The 21,510-nt window shown below is 36.1% G+C and overlaps 1 protein-coding gene across 1 annotated transcript in view; it reads left to right on the top strand.

The window, feature by feature from the left end:
• The window catches only part of ZNF326 (zinc finger protein 326), a 38,607-nt gene extending 20,055 nt beyond the window's left edge, over positions 1-18,552 (top strand). The window contains exons 7-13 of the mRNA XM_004689791.2: positions 3,431-3,542; positions 8,636-8,783; positions 10,294-10,393; positions 11,401-11,531; positions 13,970-14,065; positions 16,223-16,351; positions 16,409-18,552. Coding sequence (XP_004689848.1) covers positions 3,431-3,542; positions 8,636-8,783; positions 10,294-10,393; positions 11,401-11,531; positions 13,970-14,065; positions 16,223-16,351; positions 16,409-16,639 — 947 coding nt within the window. The 3' untranslated portion in view covers positions 16,640-18,552. The remainder of the gene's footprint in view (positions 1-3,430; positions 3,543-8,635; positions 8,784-10,293; positions 10,394-11,400; positions 11,532-13,969; positions 14,066-16,222; positions 16,352-16,408) is intronic.
• The last annotated feature ends 2,958 nt before the right edge of the window (positions 18,553-21,510 follow it).

Genomic DNA, 21,510 nt, shown 5'->3' with positions numbered 1-21,510 from the left:
TTCACCAGAGACAGAGTGGGAAACAGAACAGGCAGATCAACAAAGTCCACTACTGAGGGGAGCAGCGGGCGGGGCGGGTCAGGAGAGGTCTGCCACGCCATGTGGTCACCTCCGGGGCAGGCGGGGATCGAACTCATGCGGAAGCGGCTTTAAATTCCCAGTGCTGTGCTCCAACCCGCTGCGCCACCAGGGAGGGCCTTTAACCATATTTTTTAAGATCAATAAATTCATCAGACATAAGGGATGCCTGCAACTTCATGGTAACTATTTTCATTGAACAGATAAGATCAATTTGGAGTGGTGTTCTTGTCTTGCTTTACCACTAAGTCGTTAAAATCTTGAAGGTCCCTATGGATGGTGAAATTACGTTTAGTTGGAAAAAATATTTCACCAAGTTATGAGGATCAAACATGACATAATGAGTGAATATTCTGAGAAGTATAATTGTTTTTATGACCTTGTCATGGCTGTTTTATTAATTGGGGAAATTTTTTTTTTGTTAAGTAATGTTTAAACATGCCGATATCTTCTTTCATCTACTTTCCTGCCATGCTTTATAGTTGATCGTCTGTATTACTTAGTTAAAAGAATGACAGTGTTCTGGAATTCTAGAAACCTGGTGCTGAATTAGTGTGTGTGTGTTGTGGTGATATCTTTTAAGCTGTGTTAACGGATCGATTGTTACTTACCAAATTGTGTACTCTGTATATTACTGGAACAGACAATTCAGGTGATTCTCTTAGAGCAAATTTAAAAGATAAGACTTTGTAGATATAGTTAAATATTTTAAAGTTTGATACATATGTTGATTTGCCATTAAAGTAGCTATATGTGACTCAGCCTTATTTCCTGTTTGACAGAATTTGAGAGTAAGGTGAGAATAAAACCAAAGTTTTTTGGTTAAATCGGGCTTTTGTAGTAAGTGTGAAGTAGGCATTTTGAGAAGTACCTGCTGAATATTCAGAAATAAGAGGTTTTACTATGCTAAAGTGTAGATTGAGATTTGTCAGAAATCAGTAGGAAGAGGAATCTTTCTATCATTTGACTGGAGATAGAACATGTAACATATGAAAGTGAATTCAAATTGCTTGTTGTTTAAGATAATATGTAAATGGATTTTCCATAAGATTGAGGGCTCAAGGGGAGCTGAATGAGGATTTTAAGAATGGTTAATAAAATAAGAATTACATTAAAGCTCTTCAAGCAAAAAAAGTATTTTTTTTTTTTTTTACTTTCTATAACAGTTTATTTTTACATCATTTTGTACATTTTTTTTTCCATTTCAGTTGTAATCCCCACGGGTTTCCCATCACCAAGTCACCCATGTGCCATCACCATAATCCTGTGCACTTCCCTCCCCGCCCACCCGTTTTTGTTTTTGTTTTTAATTTTACAACAGTTTATTTTTACATCATTTTGTACATTTTTTCCCCCATCTCAATTGTAATCCCCACGGGTTTCCCATCACCAAGTCATCCGTGTGCCATCACTTCCCTCCCCGCCCCCCCTGCTTTTGATCCCATTTCCCACTCCACCCCCGCAAAATGTCTCTGATATATGGTTGTTCATTATTCTTGTTATTTTCTCGCCTGGTCCATTATACTCCTGCTATGAGTGAAACCATCCGGTATTATTCTTTTTCTTTCTGGCTTATCTCACTAAGCATGATCTTTTCCAGCTCCATGCAAGTTGCTGCAAAAGACATGTGTTTCTCTTTTTTGGTTGCTGAGTAATATTCCATTGTATATATGTACCACCTCTTTTTTATCCAGTCATCTACTTTTGGGCATTTGGGCTACTTCCATGTTTTTCCAATTGTAAATAAAGCAGCAATAAACATGGGGGTGCAGGTATCTTTTTCAATTAGTGTTTTTGTGTCTTTTGGGTAGATACCTAGGAGTGGGATTGCTGGGTCATAGGGAAGCTCCATGTTTAGCAGTTTGAAGAACCTCCAAACACTTTTCCATAGTGGTTGTACTAGTTTGCATTCCCACCAGCAGTGCAGGAGAGTTCCTTTCTCCACATCCTTGCCAACATTTGTTGTTGCTAGTTGTTTGAAGATGTGCCATTCTCACTGGGGTGAGGTGGTATCTCACTGTGGTTTTTATTTGCATTTCCCTTATTATGAGTGATGTTGAACATTTTTTCATATGCTTGTTGGCCATCTGCATTTCCTCTTTGGAGAAGTGTCTTTTTAGCTCTTCTGCCCATTTGCAAAAAAAGTATTTTTAAACATTTATGTATATAGAACTGGAGTATAGGCTAGAGGTATAGGGATGGTGAGAGGATTCACCAGAGACAGAATGGGGAGCAGAACATGCAGTTTGATGAAGTACAGCTGAGGGGAACAGCACGTGAGACAGGAAAGGCCTGCTGAGCCTTCTGAGTTACCTCCCTGGCTGGGGATTGAACTCGGCTGAGTGGCTGCAGCTAGCTTCGTGGTGCTGTGCGTTAACATGTTGTGCCATCAGAGAGGGCCTCCCAAAAAGTATTTTTTAATATATAATAGTTTATTTATACATCATTTTGTACTTTTTTTTTAAATCTCAGTTGTAATCCCCATAATAAAAGTATTTCAGATGAGGTGAGGATGTCAAGAATTGAGAACTCTCACATATTACTGTTGGGAATATAAAATAGAAAATAGCTGCTTTGGTAAACAGTTTGGTAGTTCCTTATGTAATTAAACATAGACTGATAAAACTCTGCAGTTACACTCCTTGGAATTGAAAACAAGTATGCAGACAAAGGCTTGTTCACAGATACTTTTAGTGTCATTATTTGTGATAACTTGATGGGATAACAACCCAAATAAGTGGTACATCAATACAATAGAATATTATCCATCCATGGAAAGGAAGGAGGTACTGATGCATGGTATAACACATGGATGGAACCTGAAAACATTATGTGAAATAAAAGAAGTGTGACAAAAAGGCTGTATGTTCAATGATTCCATTTACATGACAACAGAATGGGGGAATATATAGAAACAGCGAAGGTTGGCTTTTCCCAGGGATTTGGGGAAAGCAATTGGGGACTGACTGCTTCATGTGGGTGTGAAGTATTGTTATGTAAAGTGAATTACTAAAGTAATCTACTTTAGTGTTTCTCAAAGTGACATTTAAGATGATATTTTAGGTGATAAGGATATTGTTGCTTAAAAAAAGGTTAAGGAAAAATGAGCAGGTTAAAAAATATGTGGTAAATAATCATGTATATGAGAAGTAAATATGGGAAAATTCGCAATGAAATGTTCCAGTGAAGTTTCATAATTATGGAGTAATTGCAAACTCAATATTTTTTGGTAAGTGCAGTTTACATTCTGTCACCAAATTGTGTCTGTCTGTGCACTTAGTATGAACTGTTGACTTAAAAGAAAAGAATGGAAAAAAATCTTAGTCTTGACTTTTTTGTCTGATAACCCTAGCAAAAACTGATCCTAAAAAAGAAGAAGAAGAAAAGCGACGGATTGAGGCTCGGCGAGAGAAACAAAGACGCAGAAGAGAAAAAAACAGTGAGAAGTACGGAGACGGATACAGGTTCGTGCTTTGTAGTCAGAAAATCAGGCTCTCTATTAAACAGCTCCCTAGGAAAGAAAGATTCATCAGTTGGAATGTTAAAAATATCTGAGCATCAAAATGAAAAGGTTTGATCAGAGACATAGATATGCATTTGACCTATGATATATATGCAGTCACTAGCCGTTCATAATAGTAATCCCCCCCAAAAAAATGCTTAGATAAACATTGTTCTTAGGAAAGAATATATATGCTAATGCTAAGAAAATCAGGAAACTGTCTTGAGACTTGACTACAGAGAGATATAATGATGTTCTTTGATAGGAAGCTCAATATTACAAATATATTGAGATTTTTCCAATCCTGCTTCCAAAGAAAAAAATTAAAACAAGTAATTGGTAGGTACAGAAAGCTGTAATAAAGTATGTGGTACTAAAAAAAGGTAATCCATGTAATAATGAATTATGTTTCAAGTGAAAGGGAGTTGCTTGAATACTTAAATAATAAGAATGTCAGTTTAGATCTTCCTCTAACCCCAATTAGGATGAGTGAAGATGTATTTAGCAAATCTAACAGAAAATTAAAGGAAAATATTATTTTAATTAGGAAGGATTTTTTTTTTTAAGATTTTAGTTTGACATAAAAGGACTGTGGTGGAGGCTAAAAGGTACAGTAGGTAAGCGAATTCACCAGAGACATAGAGGGGAGCAGAGCAGGTGGATCCAATGAAGTACACTGTTAAGGGGAGCAGCAGGCAAGACAGAGGGTCTGCTGTGTACTATGTGTGTCAGCTTCCTGGGATTGAACCCAGGCTGTTCTGGTGATAGTGCTTAGACTTTACCCATAGGGAGGGCCCTAAAATGGAATATTTTAATCTCTTCAAGAATATTTTTTTCTAGGTTTAGTTATAGAATAACTTGTATAGAGCCAGTTTATTAAAATAAAAGTTTTACTTGAAAGCAGTCACTTGGAATTATTACAAACATGACTAATGATTACCATCTAAGTAGAATAAACATGAATCAGTTATTTTATTTTATATTTTTTAAAGATTTATTTATTTATTCGTACAGAACTGGGGTACAGGTCAGAGATGCAGAGGGTGAGAGGATTCACTAGAGAGAGTGGGGAGCAGAACAGGCAGATTGACGAAGTACACTGCTTAGGGGAGCAACGGGCGGGTCAGGAGAGGTCTGCCTCGCCATGTGGACCACCTCCGGGGCAGGCGGGAATCGAACTGATGTGGAAGTGGTTTAAGCTTCTTTGTGCTGTGCTTTAACCCGCTGTGCCACCAGGGAGGGCCGAATCAGTTTTTTTTAAAAAGTAGAAAAATGAAATGCCCAGTGCATGATTTGCTCACCACACAATGTAGTATAGCTACCTGAAAACAATTTTGCAGTTTAAAAAAATGTCTTGACACACATAAATATTTGGAAAGTGTAATTTTAAAAACTAGTTGGTGCGTATGAGTAGGGTGGGAGGGAAACAGTTTTATTTCCCATGCTTGGATATTCTTTCCTTCCCTTTTCTTAACATATGAAGGCTTCTTCACCAACTCCATTAGTTGAGTAACTTAACTTTGTATCATACTCATCAGTACATTATAAGAACAATACCTGCTCTTACCAGGTCATTCGATAAATATTTAAACTTGAGGAATAGCAACCAAAAAAGTCTTTTTTTTTTTTTATGCTTGTTGATTTTGTCAAGCAAATAATCTAAAATTATAGAATTTCATATAAAATGAAGCCACTACATTATTTATGATAGCTCCCAACATGAAACAAATGTTAATGATAAAGAATAAGTGTAAGTAAGGTTTGACACATCTCTTGATAGTTTTAGGCCATTGTTAAACAGGAAGGTGATAAGACCTATAATATTGTGGAGAAAATGTGAGCCAAGTACATAAAAAATACGGGAAAATAAACACTAGGAGAAACTAGGACAAGAATAGATTTTTTTATTTGATTTTTTTCTGAAATCTGACAGGTACTGCTTATTATGCTAGGGAAAATAAAAACTGTATAATTTAAAAATTAATTTCCTATTCAAAATATATTTCTGCTCTAGAAAAGTTCATGTGTTGTGTATTAGAAGAAAATAAAATATTTCTTGAAAGTGAATTTATTCTAGGTGTCTAAAACTTGATCTTCGAAACTTATTTTGAGAGAAGACTGTAAACCTTTCCATTGAGATATATTTAAAATGTATGATTTTTTGGTTCATATTAAATAAGATACTTTATTACTTTGATGTAATATGGACATTGGTTGTGTTTATGTGAAATGTGGTCCAAAAAATTTCAGGTGCATCTTTTTTCTTTCTCTTTTAAAAGATTATTATTTATATATACATGAGCTGTGCAGGCTGGAGGTGCAGGGAGTGAGAGGATTCCTCAGAGACAAAGTGGGGCACAGAACAGGCAGATCTACTGAAATACACTGCTGAGGGGAGCAGCGGGTGGGTCAGAAGAGGTCTGCCATGCCATGTGGGTCACTCCCTGGCCAGGGATCAAACTCATGCTGCAGTGGCTGCAGATAGCTTCATAGTGCTGAGCTTTAACCTGTTGCCTCACCAGTGAGGGCCCTCAGGCACATCTTAATTCTCATAATGTTTTTAGAATAGCCTAGATTTTTTTTTTTTTTGGTTAGGGATCATTTGTGTAATCTTTTTGCTAGCTTTTTCTGTACTCTTTCTGCTTTGTAGCTTCTGATTTATTGGAACCTGAGAAAAAAGCCTTAAATTTATTAAGAATTAATCTAAAAAGTTCAAGTTTTAAAGAGGCAGCTATTTTCAATTCATAATATCTTTCCTATTTTGGTATAGTTCCTTCTCTTCAGAGGTTAATAGGCTTAGATACTTTGGGGTAGTAGTGATAACTTGAAATAATTAGTATCGATGTCTAGGAGTCCAAGTTAACTTTACATCATAAGGTAATTACCCTGTGAAACATTACCCATTAAATTTACAAAGTTGGATATGATTTATTCATGTTATTAAAAAGTTTTTAGAAAATGAAAGAACAGGGCCTCTCTGAAGGTACAAGGGGTTGAATCTCAGCACTATCAAGTTTAACACTGGTCACTGCCAAGGAGCATTTAATCCACATGGTGCGGCAGACCTCTCCTGTCTCTGCAGCTGCTCCCCTTAGCAATGTATTTCTTGTTCTGCTTGTCCTGCTTCCCACTCTCTGGTGAAGCCTCTCACCCCTGGCACCTCTAACCTGCATACCAGTTTTGTATGCATAAAATAGATAAAAGTGAACCTGTAAAAGAACCACTTTGATTTAGCTGTGTCCCCAGAAATCTGTATATAAAGCAGTGCCATTAGCAACGAATGTCTGTTAAATTCTCATTTTAGGGTACACATTTTAGAAATCATCTAAAATTAATTTACCAGAGCAGTTTTACTTATGGTTAGGAGAATAAAAGATTGACAGTAACAGTATGTTTTGTTTTGTATTTAAATATTTTGACTTTAATAATAAAGAGGAAAGATAGATAACCGGGGCAGGAAAGATGTAGACAAATAAAATATGTGGCAAAGAGTACGTAGAGAAGTACAAAGTGGGTTATAGGAGATAAATTATGAGGAGGAATGGGGGGAAGATAAGGCATGGGGGTGGGAGGGAACAGATGTGGAAGTGTTAGGTTGTAGTAGTTACAGTAGGTAGACAGCCCCCAGGTTAGAGAGCATGACCTGAAGTAAATGCAAAAGAATTAGGAATGTTTCACTGAGATTTAGCAAAAGGGAAACACTATAGCCAAGGGGTCTAGCGGGGTAAAGTGTTTAATCTAACTTAAACTTTTAATGAAGACATCCTATGTGCCAGTACTGTTAAATGTACTAGTGGGTAAAGCCAAAAATTAAAAAAAATTTCATGGGAAAATAAGTGTTTTGACTTATTTTTAGCATTAAGGAATCATTGAAACCTTGAGGGTAGTAATATGCTATTGCCTCCTTTAAGAGGTAACAATTAATTGAATAATTACTGTGTGCCAAGGACTGTTCTGTTTCATATGTATTAATCTTTTAAATCCTCATGGGAACCTCAGTTTTCATTTTACTGACATACGAAGACTAAGGCCAGGGAAACTGAATAATTTGATCTATGTCACACAAGAGGTCTAGGCTATAAATCTGGAAGCTGGCTCCAGATGTATTTTTTTTTTTTAATGAAATTTTAGTTTTTTTTCTTTTTAATTTATTTATGCATTCAAGGCCAAAGTGTGGGGGGCAAGAGGATTCTCAACAGAGACAGAGTGGGGAGCAGAACTGGCAGACTGATAGAAGTACACTGCTAAGGGGAGCAGTGGATGAGATAGAAGTGAGCTCTTGTGTCAGGTAGGTCAGCTCCCTAGCATGGACTGAACTTCTGTTGAACTCTGCTGCAGTGGATAGATAGATTCATAGTGTTGAGACTTAACCCTTTGCATCACCAGGGACACCCAGATACAGTATTTTTAACCAGGAAACTAAATCTAATGGCATTGTAAGGAATTAGAAAATGACTAGTAATCACTTTGGAATAATTACTAAATTTTTGGGCCATGATACTTCTTGAGGTTTGCCTTGGTTTTGTAATTAGACTAAACTTGCAATGGGTAGTTTAGTACTGCATTTAAAAAATCCACAGATAGCATCTTTCATCTGCATCTAGGGTGGGCCAGAAATGTCAAGTGGTATATGACAGTACTGTCCAAAAGGTACCAAAAGGAATACTGAATTTAAAATGAAACATAAAATAGAACATCATTTGTGCTGGTAAAATTAGATTTCATTGGTGTAGTCTTACGAACACTTAAGATAATTTTTTAAAAAAGATTATTTATGCATGCAGAACTGGGGTACAGGCCAGAGGTGTAGGGGAGGTGAGAGGATTCACCAGAGACAAGAGTGGTGAGCAGAACAGGCAGATGGACAAAGTACCCTGCTGAGGGGAACAGCGGTCAGGGCAGGAGAGGTCTGCCGCGCCATGTGAGGCACCCCGGGGATGGGATTGATCTCATGCTGAAGTGGCTTTAGCTTTTTAGTGCTGTGCTTTAGTCCGCTGTGCCACCAGGGAGGGCCCCACTTAGATAATATTTAAAGAAAACTTTTTTTTCCTACAGAATGGCTTTCACATGTTCATTTTGTAAATTTCGAACATTTGAAGAGAAAGATATTGAACTACATCTGGAAAGTCCTTCTCATCAGGAAACATTAGATCACATTCAGAAGCAAACCAAATTTGACAAAGTAGTTATGGAGTTTTTGCATGTAAGTATATGTTTTTGAAATGAGAAGCACTTTGGTATTTTAATGTCTTGTTTTTTCATCATTCCCCATCTTTGTCCCATTTTTATGTCTCTAAAAACTTAATTTACTATTTATTTAAAGGAAGTCCTGTTTCAAAATTATCCGAGAATTGGATGTGGATTCCTCTATAATACCATTGAAATATTTTGAGAGAACATTTTATGTTTTTCACAGTAGCTTGTGGCAGAGGTGTCAGAAAAAAGAATTCCTTTAATAAACTGTTCATTGATTCAGAATTATCTAGCATCCTTTGAGAGTCTGCTGTGGATTTGATGCTGTGCTGGGTTCATTATTTCATTTAAATCTCAACAGTTCCCTATAGTATAAAAGATATTTTTGAGCATTTCTGTGACTGTGTCGGTAAGTGGCACTCTGAAGTCAGAGCACCAAAGCCTGATGTCTGTTTAGAGTTTGTATTGTCAGTGTGTGGTCATCTAGATGTTCAACAATTTTTCTAAAACTTTCATGCTATTAGGCACTGCAGGTACAGATTCTGTCTTTAATGAACTAACAATACAGCTGACTCTTGAGTAGCCTTTCTTTTACAACATTGAAGAGAAATAAAAAGATTCCTAGCTAGGACCATTCTGTAGAGATTACATGTTCTCCCAATGTCTGTGAGGGTTTTCTCTGGATTTCCTACCACATCCCAGAGATGTGCATATTATTCATTGGGATGTCTTGTGTCTTAAATTTTTGTCCCAGTCTGACTTAGAGTATGTTGAGTGCTCCCTGTGATGGAGTGGTATCATGTCCAAGGTTGCTTTGGTCCTATGCTCTGAGCTGCCAGAGTAGGCTTGACCCTGAAGAATAACCGGGTTGGAAAAAGAATGAGTATTAATTACTGTTTAATACTAGAAGTGTTTGGAATCTTTCTTTAGATGTTTGGTGGTTTTTGTGACCAGAAATATGCCTTGGGGAGTTAACTCTCATACCAGGCTGCATGCTAATTAAGCCTATAATGAAGTTGATTTCCTATTATATCATTTTACTTTAAGTAAAAGTTTCCAAGAACCTACCAGTGATATTTAGTGAGGACTTAACTCTAATTGGAAATAGAACACACGACGACGCAGGTAGCTCAGTTAAGTGGAAGGGTCAAGAATGATAGTGCAGAAAGGGTTTGCACATGGGATACTAGTTTGTGACCAGAGATGCTTAAGGAAAGAGCTAGAATTATGTCTTTTCCTTAACTGGTTCCTGTGTTATTTAGTTCTTAAGTACTCACTTGCCCTGACTATTACAACCTCCCTGTAATCCCTCTTTTCTTTGTATCTCTAGAATACAGCTTGCGAAGTGAATACTTTTTGTACTTCCCTTGTATTTTGTGGTAATCTTTTCAGTTAAATTATAAATTCTTTGTGAATAGGTAATTGTTAAACAACAGATACTTTATCTTTCGTGGACTGATCATGGTGTCTAGTATTCACTGAATGTTCAATGAAAACTTTTTGCATTCTTTGTTTTCTAGGAATGTATGGTCAATAAATTTAAGAAAACATCTATTCGCAAGCAACAGACAAATAATCAAACAGAAGTTGTAAAAATCATAGAAAAAGATATTATGGAAGGTAAGAATTTAAACAACATTTTAGGAATTTATGTGTTTTTTTAAATATGAATTTGAATGAATTTTATCTAACATTAGTGTGATACATATATAGAACCACATATCCAAAAAAATGTATCTTCTTGAGCAGCCCCACCCCATAAAGTAAACACAGCAAAACAAAGCCTCAAAGACACATATTTCTTCATTTATTTTTGAACATGGTCCCATCAAAGCCGCAAATATGAACTGTTATTCCTAAACATTGGACTTTACTATAACATTGTTGTATCCGTTCTATCTTTTTAATATCTATCAAATCTTTTTTAACCACCTCTTTAAATTACATTTCTTCAACTCTATTCCCTTGATAAATTACATTTTCCTAACTAGTTTTTTTAACTCACTTTCTTCCATCTAATTTTACTACATGATTTCATTACTTCAAGAATATTCAGTGGCATGCCCACTTCTACAGGATTACATTTAGTTCCTAGGCACATCATCCAAAGCTCTCCATGGTCTATGCCTTACTCTTTTTCACTGTTCTCCTCTTCTACCTTTCTTTATACTTTGTGACCCAGCCATACTGAATTACTTGCAGTTCCCAGAAAGCATCATTTTTCTTAGACCTTTCATTTGCAGATACTTAAATCTTTACCTCTATTAAAATTTTAATCCCCATGTCAGAATATTATTGATACTATTAGTCCAGTTTTGACAGCTTTTCCCCAATTCTCAGCCGCCCACTTTCATATCCAGGGGAATTTTTGTTTTTCTAAAAAAAAAAATCAACATTTGTCTTCTATATTTCTGGGGGGTGGACTTAGAAACCTCATTATAACTTTAATCTTTTTTTCTGTGTATTTTTAATCAATCAGATCTATAAATAGGATAGAATACCTCAACATTTTTTTCTTGAAGAAATTACAATATACATGAAAATGAAGTAGTATAAACTTAGTTTTGTTAGAAATAAGAATCTATGACTCATTGCTTTTCTTATTAGTAAGTGAAATTTTTCTGTAGGTGTTACTGCTGATGACCACATGATGAAAGTAGAGACTGTTCACTGCAGTGCTTGCAGTGTGTACATCCCTGCTTTACACAGTTCAGTTCAACAGCATTTAAAATCTCCTGATCACATCAAAGGGAAGCAGGTACCTTTTGATCTTTGTGAAGTTACTGAATTATTCACCAATCCTTTATTGTCCTAAAGTTGTTATTTCACTTCTGCTTACTTGTGTACATCTATTAATCTCTTGCATGGATAACTGTAAAGATAATTTCAGAGGTATACTAAGTATCATAGTGTTTAAAAGACATAGACTCTGGAGCAAGATAAATTCTGGCTCGGTTCTTAATATGTGTTAAGTTAGTAAATTAGCTATTCTTTGTCATTGTCCTTATCTGTAAAATGGGATGGATTATTCTACTCTTATGTAATTGTTTAAGAATTCAATGGAAACAAATGCACGTAAAATAATGGCACATAGTAAGCATCTAGGAAATCACAACTGTTGTCAAACTATTTCTTTTTAGAGATTTATTTGTTATTTATGCATACAAGAACTGGGGTTCCAGGCCAGAGGTGCAGGAGCTGAGAGGATTCACTAGAGTCAGTAGGGAACGGATCTACAGCTGAGGGGAGCAGTGGGCAGATGAGGAGAGGTCTGCCACCCCATGTGGGTCACCTCCTTGGCCTGGGATCAAACTTGAGCTGCAATGACTGGGAACAGCCTCGTAGTGCTGCACTTTAGCCTCTTGTCTTGCCTGGGACGGCCTTTGAACTATTCCTTTTTTTAAGATTTATTTATTCACACAGAACTGGGTACAGGCCAGAGATGCGGAGGTTGAGAGGAGTCACCAGAGACAGAGTGGGGGGCAGAACAGGCAGATCGACGAAGTACACTGCTGATGGGAGCAGCGGGTGGGTCAGGAGAGGTCTGCCGCACCATGTGGTCACCTCCCGGGCAGGCGGGGATTGAACTCATGCTGAAGTGGCTTTAGCTTCTTAGTGCTGTGCTTTAACCCGCTGCTCCACCAGGGAGGGCCTGAACTATTCCTTTTTTAATATTTTTTAGAGTTCATGCAAAATGGTCTTATGAGTTTGTGAATGTATGCTCGTGTTTTAGAACAATAGTAGGGTAAACGTTTGAGTATGACATGTTTTTCTATTGGTTGGGAGAAATAAACTAGGATTATAATCAGTTAACTATTGCTATATAGTTTAGTAAAATTTACCAAAACTTTTTGGAAAAATTACTGTTTTCTTCTTGATTATTTCTACTGCTTTATTGGTTGGTTCTATTTAATCATTTATTTCAAGTGGAAAACTTGATTATGGGAAACTTTTTTGAAGAGAAAATTTTAACTAATATTAAAGATTAAGTTTTAAGTAATATTAGGTTGAGTCTTAATTTCACATTTATATTGACATGAACTTCAATTTTTTAAATACTTATTTATGCATATAGAACTGAGATACAGGCGAGAGGTGCAGGGATAGTGAGAGGATTCACCAAAGACAGAATGGGGAGCAGGACAGGCAGATTGCTGAAGTACACTACTGAGAGGGGAGTAGTGGGCGAGACAGGAGAAGTCTGCTGTGCCACTAGGATCATCTCCGGGGCTGGGCATCGAACGCACACTGAAGAGGCTGTGGCTCAGTTGCAGTGCTGTGCTTTCACACACTGCGCCACCTGGGAGGGCATACATGAACCTCATTTAACTCAGCTTTCTTAGCATCTTTCAGCATACATACTCTTTAAAAAATATCTTTCCATCTCCTGTTTTGTTTTTTTTTTTTAAGATTTATTTATGTATGTAGAACAGGGGTACAGGCCAGAGGCACAAGTGAAGTGAGAGGATTCACCAGAGGCAGAGTGGGGAGCAGAACAGGCCGATCAATAAAGTACACTGCTAGGGAGCAGCGGGCAGGTCTGGAGAGGTTTGCCTGGCCACATGTGAATTAACCTCCGCCACATGGATCACCTCCGGGGTGGGGAGCGAACTCATGCTGAAGTGCCTTTAGCTTGTTAGTGCTGTGCTTAACTCACTGCGCCACCAAGGAGGGCCCTCCATCTCCTATTTTTATAGTCCCTTAATACTTTTTTTGGCAACTAGGCATTTTATATTATTGCCTTATCTCCTTTGTATTGGGTTGTGGGAAAAGTCATGACCCATTTTTGTTTGAAAATAGAAAAAATACGTCATGACTTTTCTGAAAGCCCAGTATCATACAATCTTGTCATAACCATAGGTCAAAGGAAAACTGACTGCTCTAGAATAATGGAACATAATTCTTTTTTTTTTTTAATGGAGTGCAAATTAACAGCTGTAGTAGTTGAGGCAGGGAGAGATAGAAAGGAGAAAGCAACTGTTCAGTGCACCTTGACTTCCACTAGTTGGTGTTTTGATGACTGAATGTTTTTTTTGTTGAAGCTGATCAATTTATTGACCCTTCCTTGTTTAATCCATAGAAGGTTAATTTTTACAACTTAGTATGCCACAGATAAATTATTTAAGGATTTCAGCATACAATATACTATAAATATTTTTTGATGTGGTTTTCAGTATCTCTGTGTGTTTGTCATAGGCTTATAAGGAACAAATCAAAAGAGAGAGTGTCTTGACTGCTACAAGCATTTTAAATAATCCAATAGTGAAGGCACGATATGAACGCTTTATTAAGGTAAGGTTTTAGTGCAAAAACTTTGTAGGTTATATTATAATATTATAATAATTGAGCAATAATATAGTAAATGTGATGTTTAGATATAGTACATTAGTAAAAATGTTAGTATTTTGAATATAGGTCAAACAACAATGTAATGTTGCCATTCTTAAACACCTGCTTACTGTTCTAGTACTACTTCCTGCTTCCCAGCACTGTACCCTCTATGATTAGCTTTATTAACTGTCTGTCTTACTAAAATTTAATGGAATTGTATCAGTACAATGTTTGCTGGATTTTTAGTAATTTTACTTCTTATGTAATGTGCTTCCTGTAAAGATTATTTCAGACTATATTCTTCACATATGCAGATTTCACCTCTGTTCCCATCAATACCATGTGAATTTGTTTTCATCTTTTCTGTTAGATTAATGTATCTTTCCCACACCATAAGAAAAGGAATATGCTCCCTTTTGCCTTTCGTTTGTGGTTTTTCCTTATTAGCATCCGATTTTTTTCTTGTCTTTTATTTTTCTATTTCCCAAGACAAGCTTCTGAGTTCCTTAAATTAAAAATCACTTTACTTTTCCTAGACATTGGCCCTCCCTATTCTATCTGTTCTGTGTACCACATATTTGAAAAAGGGGAGTTTTCTCTGCATTTGCTTTATAGTAACTACCTTACATTATTCACTCTTTCATAGTTCTCAATGGGAGGTATTAATACGTAATTAAAACCAACTCAGCCTAAAAACACAGCTACTTAAGACCTTCTGAATTAGTCTTCCAGACATCTGTGATAGATCATACCTCCTGAAATACTTCGTAAATGGGTAGTTTGCCAGACTTCTCTGGAAATTTTGATCAGATGCTCTGAAATTGAATCAGAAATTTGTGTTTTTAGCAAGAGTTCCTGTACTTGAGCGGTCATTGCTATCTAACTTTCATTTTTGAAATTGCTCTAAGATTTTCATAACAAATTTTTAAAAGCATTTTGCTTGTTTTAAATATACAAAGGTTAAAGGAGATAGTGTAATAAATCCCTCTCATAGTCTCACTTACCTTTAATAATGTTTAACTCTAGTGATTTTTAAAATTCTTTTCCACTGTTACCTGTTTGTATCAGTTGACACTGTTCATCTATTACTTCCTTGTAGCTTTGTTTTGCCAGATATTTCACTATCCTGGATCTCCTCCTCTGTGTGTTTTTCCTAACTCATTTTCACAGAATTTTAGTCTCAGTCCTATTTGTATTTATTTCCATAGCCTCAACCTGGCTTTCTCCCATGTAATCAGCTGGCTTCAGTATTTGCTCAGTACAAGTAATTCACAAGTGTTAATGTTTACTTTGGACTCTCTTTTTTGAGTGGCATATTTATAGCTGCATATTTAGACAGGTATCTTACATTCCAATTATACATACAGTGCACCTGCTGCTTCCCCATTCTAATTTACCTATTCTGTTAGTGGTGCCGCTACATCATTTATACTTTGCTTCCTTAGTCTACTAGACTAATACCTTGACTTGTATTCCTTCTCGTTACTTCAGTTTATCGTACGCATACCTAACCTGATTAAAGGGTGGTACCAGTCTTTTATTTTCTTAATTAATAATGCTTACTGTCTCTTCTAATGTATTAGTATGGCCTTCTAATATGGTCCAGTTTATGAGACTTAATCTAGATGTATAATTAGATATTTAAATAAAATAGTAGAAGAAAACTGTATCTGAATACTTACTGAATTAAGAATTTGTATAGATTTTCAATCTTAAGACATGATATTTAATAAGTATAGATATTCACTTGACTTTTTAAAAGTATGCAATTTTCACTTGTGTTTAAATTTTCTGCACAGTAATACATTGAATAGTGGTATATTTAAGTGAATATTAATCTTTGTTTCTTATACTTTGCTTCCACCAAACTCTACTTAGTTGCCTTTGTATAGTTGTGTGACTTTAGCAATTCAGTTAAGAGGGATCTTTAGGCATTTTGGTTTCTGATGTATAAAGTAATGGCTTAAATAATTTATATGTCCACATTGGCATGAAATAGATACTCAACAACTACTTGACAAAAAATTTCATATAGTTTTTATTTTTAATGAGTTAACAAATTTCAGTGTTGTAAACATGAATGTGCTGATTTTAAGATCTTTTTCTTGATGTTTTTAGGGTGAAAATCCTTTTGAAATTCAAGATCATTCTCAAGATCAACAAATAGAAGGAGATGAGGAGGAGGAAGAAAAGATTGATGAGCCTGTTGAAGAAGAAGAGGAGGAAGAAGAGGAAGAAGAAGAGGAAGCAGGCGAGGAAGCAGCAGAGGAAGCAGCAGAGGAAGCAGCAGAGGAAGCAGCAGAGGAAGCAGGAGAAGCAGAGGAAGTGGAAGAAGTAGAAGAAGTGGGGGAAGGTGGAGGAGAAGAGGAAGTAGAGGGCGAGGGCAGCACAGCGGTGGGTGGGGAGGACATACCAGTGGAGGAAAGTGAAGTAGGAGGTGGAGAGGAGGCGGGAGGACAAGTGGAGGAAGTAGGGCAAGAAGAATCAAAGGAGGAAACTGTGAGTCCCCCTGTTGACCAACCTGAAGAAAATTAAATGTAAGGTATTAGATTTAAAAGAAGCTTTAAATTTCTGTCCTAATGTGGAAAAGGGTAAGAATTTCAATAGTTTAAATATGAGAGCTAACACCCATGTTGCATGCATTCCACACATTGAATTTTATTTTATATAATTTTTAAATGTTTGCATTTGTTTAATAAAATGAAGGTAAGGCTATTTTAGTTTAGTTTTTATAGTTACCAAACTTAGATTCAGTAAATTGTTTGTATAATTTTTAGATTTAATTTTTATTACTTTATTGGTGTTAAGGATGACAGGTGTGTATTGTTAGTATACCCTAATCATTTAAACTTAAATGCTGCTCTTGGGAGTATATATTCAAGTGTGCATTAATGTTTTGAATACTTACCCTAGAGAGAGAAATTGGGCAAGTATTTTGTGCTGTGTATTTTTTTACTGCATTGGACATTGACTAGTAATTTGCGTTGAGATACGCTTAAAGGCTTTTTGTGACCATGTTTCCCTTTGTAGCAATAAAATGTTTTGTACAAAAAACTTTCTCCCTGGATTAGCAATTTTAAATCAGAGTTCCTCAATTAAATGAGCATTTAAAATTAGGATTTGCCTTAATGTATGAGTTCAGCTCACAAGTATTTCAAGATAATTGAGAAGACTTGAATTAAAAAATTATCTCTCATATTTTTAAAAAGTTTGACTAAAATATTTTTTTAACATTTCAAATAGAGGTCAGTCAAACCTGACCTGTTTATACTTGTTTTTTTTTTTTTTTCCATTTATCTCTGTGCCTGTGTCAACTTGAAATCTTCTTGAAAATACATTTGAATATAAATAATTTTTCATAGTTGTATTAGTTATATTGTCATGACCATTTTTGGTTGAAGAACCAAGAAACAAACAACTTTTTTTTAAGTTTCTCACATAATACTCTCACCTTTAATTTTTTTGACTCATATGCTTATCTATTCAGAAAGAGGAGGAGATACATGATCTATTTTCAAATAACCATATACGTTATTGAAAATAGTTATTCAAGTTTTTACTCTGGCCTCTTTCAAGAGAGGGGACTCATTCAGTGAAATTCTCAAAATTTTGAGACAGCAAATGAATATTGGAATATTATTTTTAAGGCATTAAGTAGATGTATGTATGAGCATTTGTGGAATTTTACAGAATATTTCTCTCTGCATGCAGTAAAACTCCTAAAAATTGGTTTATTTTGGCCAATAACAGCTTATTGTTGTAGACTAGGTTTGCTATCTATCTTTTAGCTGGGAGAATTTATTAGGTATTTATATCTACTTGTTAGGATATGAAGCAAAATAACTGAAGATTAGTTGAAGACAAGAAATTCAAACCCCAAGATCCTATATTAAAAAGACTTCAGAAAGTCTCATTGCTTAACTAGTTCAAACTTTAAGGGTAGTAGGATTGATCAACTCTTGTTTCTCTTATTTTAAAAGAGTTCTTCGTGGAAGAACTGAGGTAAAAGAATACCTCTGGGTTAGAACTAATGGGTTCTTTTGGTTTAATTATGTAGGGGGGTATATTTTTGTTTGTTTTTAAAGAGTGTGTTTGCTAATTTGATCGAGATGTGAAACTTTTCGGAAGAATTCTGTATAACAAAAATCCTGTGTAACAACTTCTACGTAAATGTTTTAGAATGAGAGATAGGAAAGAAATCTAAGTAGTAACTTTTGTGAGAAACATGTAAGAATATTTATTCAGACTAGCTTATTTGCAAGGTATTAATAAAGTATTTTGTTAATGTGCTTGATTCAGAAATTCAAATTTATGTATATCCTACTGGATTATTTGTAGATAGTTCAGTTTGTAGGGAGATTAATTTCTGTCATGTGTTAGTATTTTATATTTTAAATACTTTTGTAATAAGGAGTTATATGAGATTTAATAACTTCAGCCTCTGTTATCCAAACATTATTTGTTTTCTTTATTAAAAAGCTAATTACATAGTTCTAATAATCAGAGAAATTTATTTACAACCTACACAATTCTATAAAACAGATACTTAGAGCTATCCTATTTTATCACCCCCTACATCCAATATATTGGAAAGTATGTTTTCTACTTCAAAATTTTATATGTTCATTCTTCCACCTCCACTGCTACTAATTCAGTTCAAATCATCATCATCATCACTTTTCGGACTACTGTAATATCTTGCTAATCTTGCTTTTGATTCTTACCCTTCTAGACTCAGTTTTCCATATAGAAGTATAACCTTCTAAAAGTTGAAACAGTGCTAGTCTCCTGCTTCCTTGCACCTGTACAATTAGAACTCTTACAGCAACCAGTGCTGCCTAATGATAGCTTTCCTTCTTTATATTGTACCAGTCTTCAGACCTGTTGGTTTTCAGCGGACTTTTACTCTTTTAGTAAGCTGTATTTGTCAGTTCTCCTTGACTGAATCTTTGTCCCTCTGGTTAGTTAGTGTCATTAAAATTTTGGTCAAGTGGGGATTTGGGACCTTTACCCCAGATTTATTTAGTAGGTCTTGTTCTTTGGTATGATGTTAATGGACAGTGATAGCATTTTGAGAACATTGATAGGGCCCTGAAATTTTTTGTTGCCCACAACTCTTTGGTATCAAATTGAGAGCCTCTGCCCTTTAATAGAAAGGTAAGGTGTGAGTATTTTCACAGATATTTTATGAAAGCATTAGAATGACCTGTAAAAGACCTTTGAAGTCAGGTAACTGGGCTTTGTTTTTTTTTCTTCCATTAACATACTCATTTTTAAAAAAGTTTTATTTATGCCTACAGAACTGGGATACAGGCCAGAGATGCAGGGGCAGTGAGAGGATTCATTGGAGTGGGGAGCAAACCAGGCAGATCAACAAAGTAAAACTGCTGAGGGGTGCAGAGGGCTAAACAAGAGAGGCCTGCTGTACCATGTGGGTCACCCCCTGGGCTGGGTCTCGAACTCACACTAAAGTTCAAGCTGAAGCGGCTATGCTAAGCTTCTCAGTGCTGCTTTTTTTTTTTTTTTAAAGATTTATTTATTTATTCATACAGAACTGGGGTACAGGCCAGAGATGCCGAGGGTGAGAGAATTCACCAGAGACAGAGTGAGGAACAGAACAGGCAGATCAACGAAGTACACTGCTGAGGGGAGCAGCGGGCGAGTCAGGAGAGGTCTGCCACGCCATGTGGTCACCTCCGGGGCAGGCGGGAATCGAACTCATGCCGAAGTGGCCTAAGCCTCTTAGTGCAGTGCTTTAACCCACTGCACCACCAGGGAGGGCCTCTCAGTGCTGCTTTTTAACCCATTGTACCACAGGGAGAGCCCAGCATACTCCTTTCTAGAACAACAACATGGACTAATAATACTATGAATAGTTTTCCCACATAACAAAGTCTCACGTGTCAATCCCCTACTAGAAATTATTCATTTGCTTCCCATACTAGTCAGTATGACACCCAAATCCTTTTTGTTGCACTTGTGGCTTTGTGTATTTTGTTCCTTGCTTTCTTTCCCATTCTTATTCATATCTTAGTCAACACCTTTTCTTAACTGCTGACCCAACAACATTGGAATTGATGATTTTTGCTGTAAGAGACAGAGTGGGTTCCTGGAGTTGCCAAGATGTACTTTATAAGTTTGTATTATGACATCTAAAGATTCCATTTTGGAATATATAAAGATTTATTTGTGCATACAGAACTGGAGTACAGGCCAGAGGTGCAGGGGTGGTGAGAGGACTAATGTGGTCGTTTCAGCCTGTCCCCTAAGAGTAGAATTCCCACAAAATCAGGGTGTCTGCAAAGCTAGAAGGTAGATTCTGAAAAGTGGTAAGTCAGTGCTACCATTATCTGAGGCCTCCAAAGATATGAGCATACTAGCTGCTTCTCCCTTTTCTCCTAATTTCCCTGACTTGTTTTTGTTTAGAAAAACAAACATAAACTTTGTACATTAGGAATAAAATGAGTTAGACTTGATCATGAATGATAATCTGGTGACCTGAAGATAACCAGCATGGAGTGTGGTAGGCTGCTACAGGGAGCTTAGTAACTACATGAGTATTAGAGATGACTTTGGGGATTTCCAGATGAAAATGTCATGCTGAATTCAAGGCATTGTCTTTTAAAATTCTATTGGGATTACAGAAGATACTTAAATGATGAAATTTCAGTAATAAAAGATCATAACCACATTAAAAAGATAAGGGTGCTGTGAGGCATTTCTGGAAGTTACAAGAAACCATATTGATGAAATCAGGAGAACTAAGAATAGATACATGAAAATTAAGGAATCATTTTTAGAGGCAGCTAGGGGAGGGGTGAAGAAGCACATTTTAAGGGACTGAATAATTAGGTCAGTCACTAGCTCAGAGATGGAGGCCCATAGAAATCCTCCAAGGTAAAGCTTGTACAGCTTGCTGTTTGCCAAATTGATTTTAGATACTGTAGACATGCCATTGAAGTGCAATGCTTTAGGTGTTCCATGGGTACCACAAGGACTGTTGGTTCCTTATATTTAGAACACAGGCTAATGAGCTTGGTGACTCCACTTCCCAATTTTCCTGACAACTCCCTCCTTCCTCACTAAAGTTATAATTAGAATCTGTCAGGGAATATCATGCTAACAGAACTCCAGGTGACAGCAGTGAAAAATCCAGTCGTTGGCAAACTACCACCTATTTTTTATAGATGTTACATTTTAAAGGAAGTAGAAAAAAGTACGTAGCAGATAGCTATATGTGGCATTCAAAGACTAAATGTTCTTTACAGAAAAAGTTTGCTAACTGCTAAGATTTTGTTCACTGACAACCAAGAAGCAATAAACATTTAAAGAAAAGAGTAATGTAAAAGTAAATTTAACAAGCAGAAATAATTTCTGGGAGAAAAATGCAGTACAAAAAAGTTGAT

The sequence above is a fragment of the Condylura cristata genome, unplaced genomic scaffold (genome assembly GCF_000260355.1).
Source record: "Condylura cristata isolate star-nosed mole 26May11 unplaced genomic scaffold, ConCri1.0 scaffold00026, whole genome shotgun sequence".
Lineage (NCBI taxonomy): Eukaryota > Metazoa > Chordata > Mammalia > Eulipotyphla > Talpidae > Condylura > Condylura cristata.
Note: the sequence above shows the minus strand (reverse complement) of the source record. Positions and strands in the feature narration are given on the sequence as shown.